At 36.8% G+C, this 17,518-nt stretch overlaps 1 protein-coding gene across 3 annotated transcripts in view; it reads right to left on the reverse strand.

The window, feature by feature from the left end:
• The window catches only part of RAP1A (RAP1A, member of RAS oncogene family), a 74,929-nt gene that overhangs the window by 18,939 nt on the left and 38,472 nt on the right, over window positions 1-17,518 (reverse strand). The window contains exon 3 of one of the 3 annotated variants that reach the window (XM_047723603.1): window positions 1,361-1,391. In XM_047723603.1, the coding sequence (XP_047579559.1) occupies window positions 1,361-1,391 (31 nt within the window). Of the gene's footprint in view, window positions 1-1,307; window positions 1,392-17,518 lie in introns of those variants that run through there. The other 2 variants (XM_047723602.1, XM_047723604.1) reach the window with 2 other exon arrangements.

The following is a 17,518-nucleotide window of genomic DNA, read 5'->3' on the forward strand; positions in this document are numbered from 1 at the left end:
ATGAAATTAAATACTGCTGATATATACATGGTGCCCCAAATCATGTAAGTCTCTTTTAAGGTTATTATCTTGAGGAACTAAGTACTTATTTGATATATTTACTTTAACATCTCACATAACCAAATTTGACATGACTTTTAATTTTTATTTTCAGATCTGCTCATTCTCCAGTAATTCACTTTTACTTAAATGATCCATCCATAAAATTAGTAGTTCAACAACTAGAACTTTGGGAATCATCCTCAACAACTCCTTCTCTCCTAGTCCTCAAACCAATCCAGCACCAAGTTATTTAATTCTCAAAACATCTACTCTTCTCTCCTTCATTGCCACAGCCCCAATATAAGGTTCCACACAATAATCTGGGGTTCAGCATTAACTCCCAACTGGTCTCCCGTGTCCACTCAGCTTCTCTTCTAAATCACTCCACACTGAACAAAGTATTCTCTTTAAAACATGTATCTAATCCTGTCAACACCCCTCCCACCTCCCAGCCCCTGAAAAAACCCAAAAACAAAAACACTTTCAATGGGTTCTCACAACATTAGGAATAAGTGTCAAGTTCTCATATGGCCTTCAAGTCATGATGTGGTCCCTGCTTCTCACTTCATTTCCCTCTACTTGCCTTCCAGTTCACTCATGCTACAGCACCTGGGACCCATTCTTAGTTGTTCAAATGCTAACTGACGTTCATTTGTCCTAGCAGCCTCTCTTAACAGTCTGGTACTTTTCTTTCAAAGTATCTCTTTCACAATTATAATGAGGTAGTTCTTCATTTAACTTTGTAATTATTATATCTCTTCCACTACATGGTAAGCTCTGAGGGACAGTGACTGTTTTTGTTCACTATTGTCACCCTAAAGTCTGACAGTATAGAAGCTCAATGAGTATCTGCTAAATAAATACAGCATGTCTACAAAAAATAACTTCATTTCACTTAAGTCTAGGGTGGAAGTAGGGTAGGACTTATTCCACTAGTATCTGAAATAATCAGTATTCCCCCACTGGAATGTAAGTTCCTTAAAAAATGAGAACAATCTTATTCTTCTTTGAATTACAATCATAGAGTGCTAAGCACATGGTAGGCAGTCAGTAAATATTTGCTTAAGTGAAAGACTCAATGAGGCACCATTGTAAGCTACACATCTGTGGTAACTGAATGAATCTTTGTCCCCTGTGGGCCAAATACTAGGCATATAAAAAATACTGCCACCTTTTCTCACTAATGACTAAAAGTCTAAGACAAGCAAATATCAATGTTCTTCTTGTATTATACTAATTAAGTTAGGGTTAGGTGGCTAACTTACCAGAGCAGACTTCCCCACGCCTCCTGAACCAAGGACCACTAGCTTGTACTCACGCATGATGTGGTCTGTTTAAATACTGACAATCTGGGGAAAAAAAAAACAAAAGTCTAAAGATTAATAAACTTGCCAAGAATAGCCTAAGAATGTGCAACTGTTACATGAAATATATGATGTATTTTGGTTTTTGTTTGCTTTTTCCCTTAAGGCTATTAAGGGGAACAGAGGAACACAGTAAAACCTTAATGCAGATTCTAAGCTAAGTTTATAGAACCACTGCCAGGCATTTTAATTCATTAAAGATCACCTTTGACTAGGCATCAGTCATCCTTAGGGTCTGTTCATGTTACTTGTCAGAGTGTTTGACCAGAAAATAAGGTGATAAAACTAGTAGTTGTCTTGGGGTCCCTGGGTGGCTCAGTAGGTTAAAACTAGTAGTTGTCTTTTTTTTTTTTTTTAAAGATTTTATTTATTTATTTGACAGAGATCACAAGCAGGCAGAGAGGCAGGTAGAGAGAGAGGAGGAAGCAGGCTCCCTGCTGAGCAGAGAGCCCGATGCGGGGCTCGATCCCAGGACCCCGAGATCATGACCCGAGCCGAAGGCAGCGGCTTAACCCACTGAGCCACCCAGGCGCCCCTAGTAGTTGTCTTATAACTACAATCACGAACCTAATTCTTTACAAAGCTGTTGTTTAAATGACTTAACACACTTTTTTGAAAAGTTCACTCATTAGCATTAATGTATATGCTATTTTATTTACTTAAAATAACATATTGTAATTATATACTATTTTGTTCATTATACTATTATAGCTGAACCATGTAAAATGTTACTTGAAAACTATTAGGATATGAAAGGGATATTAATGAAACTGCTAAAACTCTATAACTAGGGATTAGCAATATGCTCCATAAGGCCCAAATTGCTAGAAAGGCAAAAAAAAAAAAAATTATATATATATATATATGTATATATATATAAACTTTATTTTTTATCTCCATAGTTATCTTAAAAGCTAATACGGCAGGTAAGAATTTCCAAAGGCCATGATGGAATAAGTAAGAATGGACTTTCTATTCCACAGTAAACACCTAAAACACCGGAAAAAATACGTGAAACAACTGTTTTCAGACATCCGACAATAAGCAGTATAGGAGGACTATGATCTTGGAGTGTTGCGACAAGATGAAGTGAGGCCTACACCTGCCGTGGCTTTATGTCTGGAGGAACTTTTCAGACTGTGGTACAGGGAAGAAGAACTCAAGCAGAGACCAAAATGTGCATCAGAGAAGAGGCAGTTAAGCACAGAAAATTCCAGAAATCTGCAAAGTTCACTTGAGTCTCTGGCCAAACATTAAGCAGAACATGCAGGATGAGACTCCATGACATAAAGGCAAAGAATAAGTAGGGAACTATAAGCTGAACAATTCTAGGGTGCTGAGAAATATTGGAAATTTTGGTCAGGAAAGTTCCCCTTGTTGAAAAACAGGCAATTCTCTTGAAATCCCAGAAGATTCAGACTTCTTGAGAAGCTATGCAAGAAAGAAGAAAATGGAGTATCTTTAATGCTTAAAGAAGGGGTGCCTGGGTGGCTCAGTTGGCTAAGCATCAGACTCCTGATTTGTGTTAAGGTCGTGATCTCAGGGTCTTAAGATTGAGCCCTGTGTCGGGCTCTGTGCTCAGTGTGGAGTCTGCTTCTCCCTCTCCCTCTGCTCCACCCCCCCCACCACCTCTCATGCATGCTCGTGCGTGCTCTCTCTCATAAATAAAATCTTTAAAAAAAAAAATGCTTAAAGAAAAAAATGGTCAATCTAGAATGCTAAATACAATGAATCTATCCTTCCAAAATGAAAGTGAAATAAAGCTTTTTTTCAGATAGAAAAGAAAGGGAGGGAGGGAGGAAAAGGAAATGAAACAAAAGAAGGAAAGAAGGGAAGAAGATGGAAAAGCTAGAAAAAAATTTCATCAGTACCATTTAAAAAAAGCAAAGGAAGTTCTTCAGGTGGAAGAAAATGATAACAGATGGAAACTTGGATCTACATAAAGGAATGACGATTACAAAAGGAATAAAAAGTACCAGAAATGGTAAATGAGAGTAAATCTTCAAGATCTTTTTGACTACTTAAAGCAAAACTAATAATAATGTTCTACAAGGTTTTACACCACAAACAGAAGTAACAGTACAATAATAGCACAGAAAAGGAAGGGGACTGGAAGCCTGTTGCTCAAGGTTCTTACAGTGTATTTGGAGTAGTATAATATTATTTGGAGATAAACTGTCATATGCTGAAGATGCATGGTATAAAACCCAGAGCAGCCAGTGAAAAAAGACTGATTCATCAAAAAAGCAAAAACAAAACAAACAAGCAAAAACACCCCAAAAAAACAAAAACAAACCAGCAGAAAAAATAGGAAAAAAGCAAAAAAGAAGAAAAGAGCAGGGGAGCAGAATTAAAAGGCAACCACACCATCATATTAAATGTAAATCATCTATTTCAATATTCCAACATTTCAATTCAAAGTCAAGATAAGAAAGCAAGACCGAACCATGTTGTCTTCACCAAGAAACAATCTTTTTTTTTTTTTTTAAGATTTTATTTATTTATTTATTTGACAGACAGAGATCACAAGTAGGCAGAGAAGAAGGCAGAGAGAGATGGGGAAGCAGGCTCCCCGCTGAGCAGACAGCCGGATGCAGGGCTCGATCCCAGGACCCTGGGATCATGACCTGAGCTGAAGGCAGAGGCTTTAACCCACTGAGCCATCCAGGCGCCCCAGAAACAATCTTTAAATAAAGATACAAGGAAAGTTAAAAGTAATATTTGTTGCTGACAAAGTCACAGTTGCTGCTAATATCACTACTGTGATTTGTTGCCTGCATTCAAAATAGAAACAAATACTAGAGGTTAAGGAAAAATATTTTTTTTTCTATAGAAGTGTTGGGGACCCCAGATTATGAATCCCTACCTACTCCAATCAGTTAGCATTTTGGTTACTCTAATCAAACGCAAACATTTCGGTTTCACATCTTCTTTATAACCTTTTACATTCTTTAGAGTTCACATTTACATAGATTCTCAGGAATGGATATTGGAATTTTTCCAAATACTTTTTCTGCATCTATTAGTATTACACTGTTTCTCTTTTTCCCCCACCAATATGTCTGCTCTTTCCACTTCTATTCAACATTGTTCTAAGCTAGTTATAGTAGAGTCTATCCTATGTAAAAGGAAGAAGTAAAATTGTCTTTATTCACAGATAACATGATCCCATATGTACAATATACCAAAAAGCTACCAGACTAACAGGTGAATATTTCAGGATAAAAGGTTACTACAAAAAAATAATAACTATTTTATTTGTATATGCTGGCAAAGAACTGAAAAGTGTAATTTAAAAAAATACCATTTAATACAAAAAATACAATTTACAATAGTATCCAATAAAAAATAAAATACTTAAAAGATGAATTTAATAGAATATGTACAAGGCTTATATACTGAAACTACAAAACATGGCTTAGAGAAATTAAGGACATAGTAATTAGAGAGACATGCCATATTATCTTAAGATATGTCCATAATATTGTTAAGATGTCAATTCTCTCCAAGCTAGGTCTACGGATTCAATGCAATCCTAATCAGAAGGTTTCTTTTTTGTAAAAATTGACAAGATGACTAACATTTTTTTGAAAATGCAAATAACTTAGTATAGAGTTCTGAAAAAGTGTTACACTACCTGATTTTAAGACATAAAACTATAGTAATAAAGATATTGTTATACTGTCAAAAAGGCAAACAGATCAGTGACACCAAATTAAGTCCAGAAATAAAACCACATATATATCTTCAGTTCAATTTTGATAAAGGAACTGTCATAACCATCCTTCAAGATAACCCCCCAAAGATCATGGTCACCTGGTATTCATAACTTATACTGTTCACTCTCAGTTTTCATATATCTTGTGTAGTTTCTTCCTAAGATTGGGTGTGTGACCATATATGTCAATAGAATATAGCAGAAGTGACCATATGTGACCTCCTTTAAAAGGCACTGCAGCTTGTACTATGGTTTCTGGTATCACTCTAAGAGAAGCCACTCCCCATGTCATGAGAACATCTAACCAGCAGCCCTTCAGAGAGGCCCAATTGGGGAGGAACTGAGGACTCTTACCAACAGCACACTTACCAAACGTGAATAAGAGCCCTTCAGAAGTATATTAGTTAAGCTTTTTTTTTTTTTTTTTAAAGATTTCATTTACTTATTTGAGAGAGAGAGAGTGAGAGAGAGCATGAGAGGGGAGAAGGTCAGAGGGAGAAGCGCACTCCCCATGGAGCTGGGAGCCCAATGTGGGACCCGATCCTGGGACTCCAGGATCATCATCTGAGCTGAAAGCAGTTGCTTAACCAACTGAGGCCACCCAGGCACCCATTAGTCAAGCTTTTAATTCAGACGACTACAGTCTCCTGAGACCATGAGCCAGAACCTTCCGGTCAAGCCACTCCCAAAAGGCTGGTCCACAGAAATTGGCAATAAATGATGAATGTTGCTTTAAGCCCAGAAAGAGTTGTGTTAATCTGTTACATAGGAAAAGACTGTTTAAGATAGGGCAAAAGTGGGCGCCTGGGTGGCTCAGTGGGTTAAGCCGCTGCCTTCGGCTCAGGTCATGATCTCAGGGTCCTGGGATCGAGTCCCGCATCGGGCTCTCTGCTCAGCAGGAAGCCTGCTTCCCTCTCTCTCTCTCTCTGCCTGCCTCTCCGTCTACTTGTGATCTCTCTCTGTCAAATAAATAAATAAAAAATCTTAAAAAAAAAAAAGATAGGGCAAAAGTAATTCAGTATGTAAAAGACAGGTTTTTTTTTTAACAACTCAAGCTAGAAGAAAAATGAATTTCAACTCTTATTTTTGTTCATAATAGCCAAAATCTAGAAACAGCCCAAGTATCCACCAAGAAATGAATGGATAAATTGTGGTATACCCAATCAAGGGACTACTACTCATTAATAAAAAAAAAAAGAATAAACTACTGACATATTCAACAAGATAATGAATCCCCAAAAACCACTCAGCAAAATACACAAAAGAGCGAGCACTATATGATTCCACTCATATAATGTAACTCTAGAAAAGACAAAACTAAGTTACAGGGCCAGAAAGTTACTTGGGGCCAGTGGTGGGGCAGGGATAATGACTATAGAGGTGGTTACAGGGGTATTTCCATTTATTAAATTTTATTGAATTGTATATTTTTTGGAAGATTTTTCATTTATTTACTTGAGAGAGAGAGCACACAAGCAGGGGGTGGGCAGGGGACAGACAGAGGGAGAAGCAGACTCCCCACTGATCAAGGAGCCAGACGCGGTACTCCATCACAGGACCCTGAGAACATGACTTGAGCTGAAGGCAGATGCTTAACTGACCAAGTCTCCCTCCCAGGAGCCCCCTTTATGAATTGCACATTTAAAATAAGCACATTTTAGGAATCCTCATGCACTGTCAGTGGGAATGAAAACTGGTGCAGTCACTCTGGAAAACAGTATGGAGGTTCTTCAAAAAAAATTAAAAACAGAATTACCATAATTTCATTACTGGGTATTTACCCAAAGAATATGAAAACACTAACTCAAAAAGATACGTGCACCCTTATGTTTAGTGCAGCATTATTTACAACAACCAAATTATGGAAGCAATCGAAGTGTCCATCAATAGATGAATGGATACAGAAGATGTGGTATATGTAGAGAATGTAATATTAGTCATAAAAAAGAATGAAATCTTGCCATTTCCAACAACATGAATGGATCTAGAAAGTATAATGCTAAGTGAAATAAGTCAGTCAGAGAAAGAGAAATACCATGTGATTTCACTCATACGTGGAATTTAAGAAAACAAAATAAATGAACAAAGGAAAAAAGACAAACAAACCAGACTCTTAAATATAGATAACTGATGTTTCCAAGGGGAGGTGGGTGGGAGGATGGGGGAAATAGGGAAAGGAGATTAAGAGTACACTTATCAAAATAAGCACAGAATGTACAGAATTGTTGAATCATTACATTATACACCTGGAAACTAATACAGCACTGTATGTTATACTGGAATTAAAATTTAAAAATAAATAAAATTTTAAAGTTTAAGAAGGAAAAAAGGGACATTTTATTACATGTAAATTGTAGTTCAATAGAATTAATTTAAGAAAATCCAATGGGGAAAAAAGGGAAATTTCTTAGAATACCAGTTATATATATAGTTTTATAAACTGAGTGTGTCCCCTCAGTGTGATGATATTAAGAGGTGGGGCCTTTGGGAGATAATTAGGATTAGTTGAAGATTAGATGACTGGATTAGTGCCCTTGTAAGAGTTCAAGAGCTTGCTTCTCTCACTCTCCACCAAGTAAAGATACAGACAGCTACTTATAAGTCAGAAAGCAGGTCCTCCTCTGACCCCTGATTTTCCAGTGCTTGATCCTGGACTTGCCAGCCTCCAGAACTATGAGAAATAAGTCTGTTGTTTAAGCCACCCAGTCTATGGTAATTTGTTCCAGCAGCGTTTATTGACTAAGAAACATAGTAAGAATGAATTATAGCAGATTATCCAACAGACATGGCCACAGGTATGATCGGTGTTCTGAATCAAAAAACAATTACAAAAAAAAAAAAAAAAAAAAAACAATTACAAAGTATCTCCCAGGTACCAGCTCTGTATTAGGTGCAAGGGACACAAAAATGGAAAGTATGTTTCCCATCCTCCAGGAGCTCAAGTTGGAGGAAAAACTAAGAATTACAACATTATGTGAACAAAGTTTTTACGGAGCAGAGATTAAAGGGTTGGGGAAGGAAGCAGAAACAGAGGAGAGAGCAGATTTAGTTTTTCAATGGAGGTTACTTAAGAACTAAATGAAAAACCGAACAGGAATGTTCCAGGTAAGGAGGAAAGGGCATGAAGCAGAGGAAACAGCTTGAAGAAATACTCTATATCATTAAATTCACAAGACAGAGGGAATACCACAAAGCTGGGTGTGGCCAGAACACATGGTTTAAAAAGCAAGGTATGGAAAAATGGAGTAGGGTTCAGAGACTGGGTTATGCTTGCAAAGGCACTTACCATGTAAAAGAGTCTACAATTTATCTAGTAAGCAATGCGGGAGAAAACAGTGACTTTTTAAAAAGATTTTATGTATTTATTTGACAGAGAGAGATAGCACAAGCAGGGAGAGTAGCAGGCAAGGGAGAGAGAGAAGCAGGTTCCCCACCGAGCAGAGAGCCCGATGCAGGTGTCTCCTGGGATGGTGACCTGAGCCGAAGGCAGACACTTAATCAACTAACCACCCAGGAGCTCTGAAAACAGTGTTCTTTTTGTTTTTTGTTTTTTAAGTACTACAGTCAGGTATATATTCTGGAAAGACAACTGTTCACAGTATATAAAATGGACTGGAGGAGAGACCAGAGGCAGGGAGAATAGTCAAGAAGCTACTGAAATAGCTCAGGTGGAAAATGACACAGGCCTATGCAGCAGCACTAGGGCTGATTAGGGGACAGTGGTTTTCTGAAGGTAAAACTGGCAGGCCTCTGTAGCTAGTTACAGATTATTATTTAGGGGGATGAAGAGGAATAAAGGTAACTCCTAAGTATCTACTCTGGGCAAATTAGGTGGCTAAAAGGAGGCTTAAGAAGAAAGTTAATCAGGGAAATACAAATAAACCACAATGAGATACCACCTCACACCAGTCAGAATGGCTAAAATTAACAAGTCAGGAAATGACAGATGCTGGCGAGGATACAGAGAAAGGGGAACTCTCTTACACTGTTGGTGGGAATGCAAGCTGGTGCAACCACTCTGGAAAACAGCATGGAGGTTCCTCAAAAAGTTAAAAATAGAGCTACCCTATGACCCAGCAATTGCACTACTGGGTATTTACTCTAAAGATACAAATGTAGTGATCCGAAGGGGCACGTGCACCTGAATGTTTATAGCAGCAATGTCCACAATAGCCAAACTATGGAAAGAACCTAGATGTCCATCAACAGATGAATGGATAAAGAAGAGGTGGTATATATATACAATGGAATACTATGCAGCCATCAAAAGAAATCTTGCCATTTGCGATGATGTGGATGGAACTAGAGGGAATTATGCTTAGCGAAATAAGTCAATCAGAGAAAGACAACTATCATATGATCTCCCTGATATGAGGAAGTGGAGATGCAACGTGGGGGTTTGGGGGTAGGAAAAGAGTAAGTGAAACAAGATGGGATCGGGAGGGAGACAAACCGTAAGAGACTCTTAATCTCACAAAACAAACTGAGGGTTGCCGGGGGGAGGGGGGTAGGGAGAGGGTGGTGGGGTTATGGACACTGGGGAAGTTATGTGCTATAGTGAGAGCTGTGAAGTGTGTAAACCTTGTGATTCACAGACCTTGACCCATGGGGCTAATAATACATTATATGTTAATAAAAAAATTAAAAAAAAAAAAAGAAAGTTAATTTTCTTGCCCAAAATTAAGTTTGAAATTCCTATGGGAAAAGTAGGTAGTATGTGGTATTTAAAACTCTTTAAGTCTGGAAGCTCAGCAGAAACCAAAGGGCTAGAGGGTACAGACTTAGGAGTTGTTGTAAGAAGTGTTAGGAGTTGAAATCACAGCAGATGAGATCAACCAAGGAGAATTTATTCAGTGAAAACAGAAGAAAGCTAAGAATTGAGCCCTGAGAAAAGACCACATTTTGCAATGTAGATGGACAGGAAACCAGAGGAAAATGTGACTTGGGAGAGATTTGTGCTGGACACTATACCTCTATCTGTATCAGGTGGTTCTCTTATTTCCACGGAAACAAAACAAAAACACACACACACCTTGATTATTAAACACGAGCATACACACACACACACACACACACACACACACACACACACAGAGATCTGTCGTCTGTAACCCCGTTCTCAGGTCCCTGGTGATTCTCAGCTGGGGACCACTGTCATTTTAACAAGATGTAAATATACATCTAATCCAAAAATGTGTATCTTTCATGAGGGAATCCTAATATAGCAAGGCTCATTTATATTCCCCAAATTGCCTCTTCGGGCAATAGAATTTGGGAAAAGCACTCAGATATGCCAAATTATTTTGGGTATTCTGCAACAACAAAATATTTGGCCCCTGTTCCTCAACTCAAGTAGTAAGATATTCAAATCTCAAAGCTATTTTTCATATATACTATATGTACAGAAAATTATTTTCTTCATAACTGACAAATACCATTGGGTCATGAATGTATACAGATACATGCAAATATAAAAATAATACAGCTCAGATAAGAAAACAAACACACATACAAATACCCAATAAGGTATAATGTGGATTAATATTTTCTTTTGAAAGGAGTTAGTTCTAACTCATTACTGCCAAGTTAGAAAACCACTATGTTCTTCCAAGCAAATCCCATGCCTTTTTATGGAAATCTCTTATGTCCTGCACTCCCAACACAGCACCAGAAAATTCCTCACTCTGGTTAAGATTCCCTGACAAATAAGGAGGACAAGAATAAACATTATACTATGTTTAAATTTTAAGTCAATCTTCAGTTCCTAACATTATAGTCCAAGCTATAATATAATTTTTTCATTCTTCCTTCAAGCAAAACTACTTCTAAATTTCACAAAATAACACAATTGTCTTTATGACACAAATCAATCCCAATTTTGTTGTTTCAGTTTTTAAATATGTAAATTAATTAATTACAAGATGAATTAGTTTCTCCTACACAAGTGAACCTACAAAACAAAATTCATTTAAGGAAATTTGGTTGTGATGAGAAATTTTGGAGAAAAAAGTTTTTACATTAAGGAACACTGAAGGTAGTTTCTTAACAAGCAGTTATACTGTTGATTATACTTACAGAAGCCATGAATATCTTATTTTGTCTTAAAGAGTTATTTACACATTTTAGAGAAGGAGGAGAGACAGAGGGAGAGGGGAGGCAGACTCCCCTCTGAACTTGAAGCCCAACAGAGCACTATTTCATGACCCCAAGATCAGGACCTAAGCTGAAATCAAAAGTCAGAAACTCAAACAACTAAGCCACTCAGCACCCCAGAAGCCATGAATATTTTAAAACTGATAACTGACTACACATGCTGAGGTGGTGGTTCAGTAAATACAGAAATAATGGTAAGATTTAATCTTTTAAAATAAAGAACAAAAGGGGCGCCTGGGTGGCTCAGTGGGTTAAAGTCTTTGCCTTTGGCTCAGGTCATGATCCCGGGGTCCTGGGATCAAGCCCCACATCGGGCTCTCTGCTCAGCAGGGAGCCTGCTTCCTCCTCTCTGCCTGCCTCTCTGCCTACTTGTGATCTCTGTCTGTCCAATAAGTAAATAAAATCTTTAAAAATAAAATAAAATAAAGAACAATGTTCTTCATAATATATCATAATAAAAATTCAACTTTTTAAAGTTTATTTGACAGAGAGAGAGAGAGAGAGAGAGATCGATCACAAGTAGGCAGAGAGCCAGGCAGAAAAGTGTGGGGGAGGCAGGCTCCCTGCTGAGCAGAGAGCCAGATATGGGGCTAGATCCCAGGACCCTGATTCAACTTTTTTTGTCACATGAAATCATATTATTATCTCATTGCAAGAATCTCTTCCTTGACACTTTCTTCTCTTGTTCTTCTCAAGATTAGCACTTTGGGGGTAGGATGTATATAAAGTGATCAGACATCACATCCTTGCAAATGAAGTTTACAAATTAGTCTTCACAGTCTAAAACAAGGCACATTCTGCCCAACAGCATTCCTACCCCTTCCCATAATGAAAGGAGATAAGTTCTTATACAGGTCAACAGGGATTCTCAAGAAGAACAATAACAGATTTGAGGAAAACAATTTGACAGAAGCAATGAACTCAACAAACAGAAGAACAAAACCCAAAGAAAACAGTTAAGAGGACATACTATAAAGCACTGTAAAATAAATTAATATCCCTAAAGAAATGTATGAAGTTATCAAGTCTATGCAAAAGATACACTAGAAATTTAGAAAATAAAATATATGATCACCAGAAAAGAAATCAGTGTATGGGGTGAAGTGAAAAATGGATATAGCTGAAAAGCAAGTCAGTGAAGCAATATACTGAATCTACCTGAAGAGTGCAGAACAAAAGAACAGAGAGATGGAAAGGTATGAAAGAAGGATAAATCTCAGCTATCTGACAGGACATCTAGAAACCGAAAAATTGAAGAAATAATAGAATAGAAATAATAGAAAAAGTAAAAATAATAGAAAAATAAACAAATAACAGAAAGACATTTCCCAAGGTAAACTAAGAAAATTAGTAACCTTCAGATTTAAAGTGCTCAATGAATGCCACACATAATAACAACAACAAAAGATATTCACGACTGGACATATAGGAGCTGAAATTTCAAACCACTGAAAGTAAAGACAAAAATCCTAAAAAGCTTCTAGAGAGAAAAATACATTCCCCTCCCTTTGAATATGGGTAAGATTTTTTTTTAAATTTTAAATTCAATTAATTAACATAGTGTATTATTAGTTTCAGATGCAGAGTTCAGTGATTCATTGGTTGCGTATTAACACCCAGTGTTCATGACATCAGGGGGAGATTTATTAAACATAATATAGCAGAAGTGATGTTGTCTGACTTCTGATGCTAGAAAGGGTGGCCAGAACCTCCTCCTGGGTCTCTCTTTTGGGAGCCATACCATGGGGCCCAGAGCTGTCAGAATGCCCTGAAGCCACCACTTTGGAGAGACCAATGGGAGAGAGAGAATTATGTGAGAAGCCCTCACAGTTTCAGTACCCACAGATCTGTGAATAAAGAAGATTTTAAGATCACAGACAGCCACCATCTGACTGCAACACCTTGAGAAACCTTGGGCCAGATCCACCCAGCTGAGCCACTCCTTACTTCCACACTCTAGAAAATTTATGGGTGATAATACATGGTTACTGCTTTAAGCCACTATAGTTTGGAATGGTTTAATAACTAAATATAGCAGGAAGAAAATAAAATATAAAGGAACAAAGAACAGATGGAAAAAGTGAAAATAAATGGAAAGATGTCAGACGATGCAAATGTATCAGTAATTACATTAATAAATATTCAATAGGGAAGAAAATTAAAACATAAGGCAAAATAGATAATGTAAAAGTGACACAACTAAAGGTAAAACTAGAGAAATGCACAGCCATGATTAGATTTTAACACACCTTTCAGCAACTGACAGAAAAGGAAGATAAAATCAGTAATAATACATATAAGATTTGACCAAATAATGAATCAACTTAACCCGAGTCATATATATATAGAACACTATACCTAACAACTGCAAATGACACATTTTTTCTTTCTTTTTTTTTCTTTAAAGATTTTGTTTATTTATTTGACAGAGAGATCACAAGCAGGCAGTGATGCAGGCAGAGAGGCAGAAGCAGGCTCCTGCTAAGCAGAGAGCCCCATATGGGGCTCAATCCCAGGACCCTGAGACCACAACCTGAGCCGAAGGCAGAGGCTTAATCCACTGAGCCACCCAGGTGCCCCGACACATGTTTTCAAGTGTACGTGGATCATTTATTTTTATTTTTTAATTTTTCAAAAAGGCTTATTTATTTTAGAGACAGATAGAGAGTGCATGCATCCGTGAGCAGCAGGAGGGGCAGAAGGAAAGGGAGAGAATCCTCAAGCAGCCTCCCTGCTGAGTCCAGAAGCAGGGCTCAATCCAGGACCCTGAGATCATGACCTGAGCCGAAACCAAGAGTGAAATGCTTAACCAACTGAACCACCCAGGCACCCCATATTTTTTATTTTTAATTTTCCTAAGATTTTATTTTTAAGTAGTCTCCACACCCAATGTGGGGCTCCAACTTATAACCCCAAGATCAAGAATCACACACTCTACCATCTGAGCCAGCCAGGTGTCCCTGGACCATTTACTAGTAAGGCCATGCTGGGCTCAACTAATTTCAAAGACCTGAAATCACACAGAGTATTCTAACCATAATGCAAACAAACTATAAATCAATACAAAAATATAACTACACAAACACAGAATATTTGTAAGTTAAATACAATTCTAAATAATACACTGGTCAAAGAAGAAATCAAAATGGAAAGTAAGCAATTAGAACTAAATGACAAGAAATAACATATCAAAACTTACTTAGGTATGCCAACAAAAAAAGGGAAAATGATTCAAGAAAAGGTATAAGAATAAGAAATCATGCCAAACAGATAAATCAGTAAAAATTGTGGCTAGAAATCTAATTATTTCTGTAAAACAAGTACAAAAACTTGGAAATAAAACTCTATGATTATCTCCACATTGGTTTGAGAGGAGTTAGGAAGGAAAGTAAAGGCATGTTGAAGTTTTTCCCTTACTTAAGGGGAAAAAATAAAAGATACCAAATCTCTTTATACATCGAAAAAATGTAAATCTAGACAGGTGAAAAATGCAATGTAAACAATGAGATTACATATAATTTAAAAATCACTAGAGGAAAAACAGGCAAAAAAAACTTGACCAATTCAACCAAGAGTTAGAAAATGAAAAATAAACAACAGGAAAGGTAAACAAAGGATAACAGGAATAAGACAAAACAGATTCGTAGTCCTGATACAATAAAAATAAGTCCTAAATCCTAAGTCTGCAAACCACAAATGATAAAAGCTTATTTTATGAAGTCTAGGATGACAAATATAAAAGACTTGCTAAACCATACACTTAACTGCCATGTAGCAAATCTTATGACATGTACAAATAGCTGGTTTTGTCTTTTCTTGTTTTAAATAGTGAAGTCAGTATTCAACAACAGATACCGGAAATATAGTAGGTGTTTCTTTTCTGGAAATTCAGTGTAAAAATATCTCTAGATATGGTCATCTAAGCCCTTTGAACTTCACCTTCACAAAATAGTCCATTCCATTTCCGGGTAACCTAATCGTTACAATGTTCTTTACACCGCTCTATTTCTTTGTAGTGGACACTTACTGGGTCTGTCCTCTGATGCTAAACAGAATAAAAAGAATTCCTCTTTGTAAGTCTATATCCCTCAAATATTTGAAGACAGTTATTCCACCCCCCATATCCTCTTTTTCAATAAGCAGTCCTACTTCCTTTTTCAAATGGTAAAGTTCCAAATTCTATAATCATTTTGGTCTCTTCTGCAAAAGCTTTAATTCTTACTCTTTCTTAAAAGTAGTATGTGCTAATTAGTACTATTAGCAGGCATTACTAAAGAGCTTAAAATTAAAAAAAAAAGCAGTCACTGTATCCTCTTTAACTTACAACAGCTATTTCAAACTTCTAGCTTTAGTGTTCTCTTCCATATTTTTCTTTTTTTAAAATGATTTATTTGAGAGAGAAAAAGCGCATGATTGAGTTGGGAGGTGGTGGTGGTGGTGCTGTGCAGCAGAGGGAGAAAATCTTAAGCAGACTCCCCACTGAGTGAGGAGGCCACCATGGGGCTCAACCTCAGGACCCATGAGATCATGACCTAAGCCAAAATCACAAGTTGGAGGCATAACCAACTGAGCCACCCAGACGCCCCAGTAACACTTTAAAAAAAAAAACAAACAAACGATTTTAAGAACACAAGGCTTCTACAGTTTCTTACGTTCTTGCATTTCCTTACTGAGTGACACTTCCCCATTTTTTCATATATTAGAAAGGGAGACAAATTCTACTGTTTTAAAAGAAGTTCATCTGTCAATTATCCCCAAGCAAATCTTTACCAAAATCTTAATACTGTACGAGTTAAGTTTGACTGAAGCAATCATCCCATTCACTGCACCCTTGAAATTTTCCAAAAATTCAAGTGAAGGATTAAAATATTTAATCCAAACCTCTTATTCAGGAAAGCAAATTTGACAAGTGGTCTTAAAAAGCTTAATATACTCTTATGACAATGCATGCAATAATCTATCATTTGAAATTATTCCTTAAACAAAAAGTTACTTAGGTATACTTTTTTATAATAATCCTATAGCATCTGTGGTTGTGGCTCCTTTTTCATTCTTATTGTTTATGTTTGTTTTTTGGGTTTTGTTTTATTTTGTTTTTTGATTGATCTTACCAGGTTTGTCTTTTCCCGGGAATCAACTTTGGCTTTGTTGATCCTTTACTATAAGCGTGTTTTTTTATTTCTTTAATATCGGCTTTTATGTCTACTTCTTCATTCTGTTCTTTTTCCAATTTAGCTTGGATGCTTGGCTCTTTAATTTTTAGCCTTTCTTCTTTTCTAATTAATATCTCAAACCCTCCATCAGGGATCATTTTCCTTCTACCTAAAGTATGCCTTTTTGAAGTTGTCTTAGATGTTCTATTGGTAGTAAAGTCTCTCAGTTATTATTAACTGAAGACTTTATACTACCTATACTCTTAAAGATATTAACTACAGATCTTTTAAAAACAATCTGTTTTCTCTCTCTGGCTATTTTTAAGATCACTCATTGTGTGCAAATTATATTTTTATTTATCCTTTATTTGACTTCTTGAATTTGTGTCTTTTTGCAGTTTTAGAAATTCTCAATCATAATCTCCTCAAACATTCTTTCTATTTCATTTTTCTTCATATCTAGATTCTGCTTAGATTTGTTAGATTTTCTCATGCTCCTCTTATATTAGTTAGGACACAGACTAGGCTACTGTAATAAGAGACCCTACTGTAATAAGAGGGCTTAAACAAAATTCAAGTTTCTTCCCTCTCTCGTATGACAGTCATAAGGGATATAGTCCAGAGGGCAGCTTAGCAGTCAGAGAGCTAAGTTCTTACATCTCATTGCTCTGTTGTCCTTGGAATACTGCCCTCTTCCACAAGCTAAAAATAGTTCACTACCATGTACACATTCCAGTCCACAGGAAGGAAAAGGTATATCTCTTTCCTTTTATAGGCATAACCTATAAGGTTATAAAACCTAGGCATGCACACCTTCCATTTCCATCTAAAACTGCCCAAACCCTGTCATGTAGTCAAACTTCACTATCAGAAAGGCAGTGAAGGAGAAGCTGTAGTGGCACAGCAAAGCATCCAACCAATCCATCATTACTTAGAGATAGTAATTAAAGAAAACTAGAAATTTCTATTTCTCTTTTCTTCTCTTACCTACCTCCCTCCCGTCTCTTTATTATGGTTAATTTACTTTTCAGATTGTCTCCAACTTCACTAATTCTCTAAGCTTATCTGTTGTTAAAGCTATCCATTAA

This window comes from Lutra lutra, chromosome 4 (assembly GCF_902655055.1).
Source record: "Lutra lutra chromosome 4, mLutLut1.2, whole genome shotgun sequence".
In the NCBI taxonomy this organism is placed as follows: domain Eukaryota; kingdom Metazoa; phylum Chordata; class Mammalia; order Carnivora; family Mustelidae; genus Lutra; species Lutra lutra.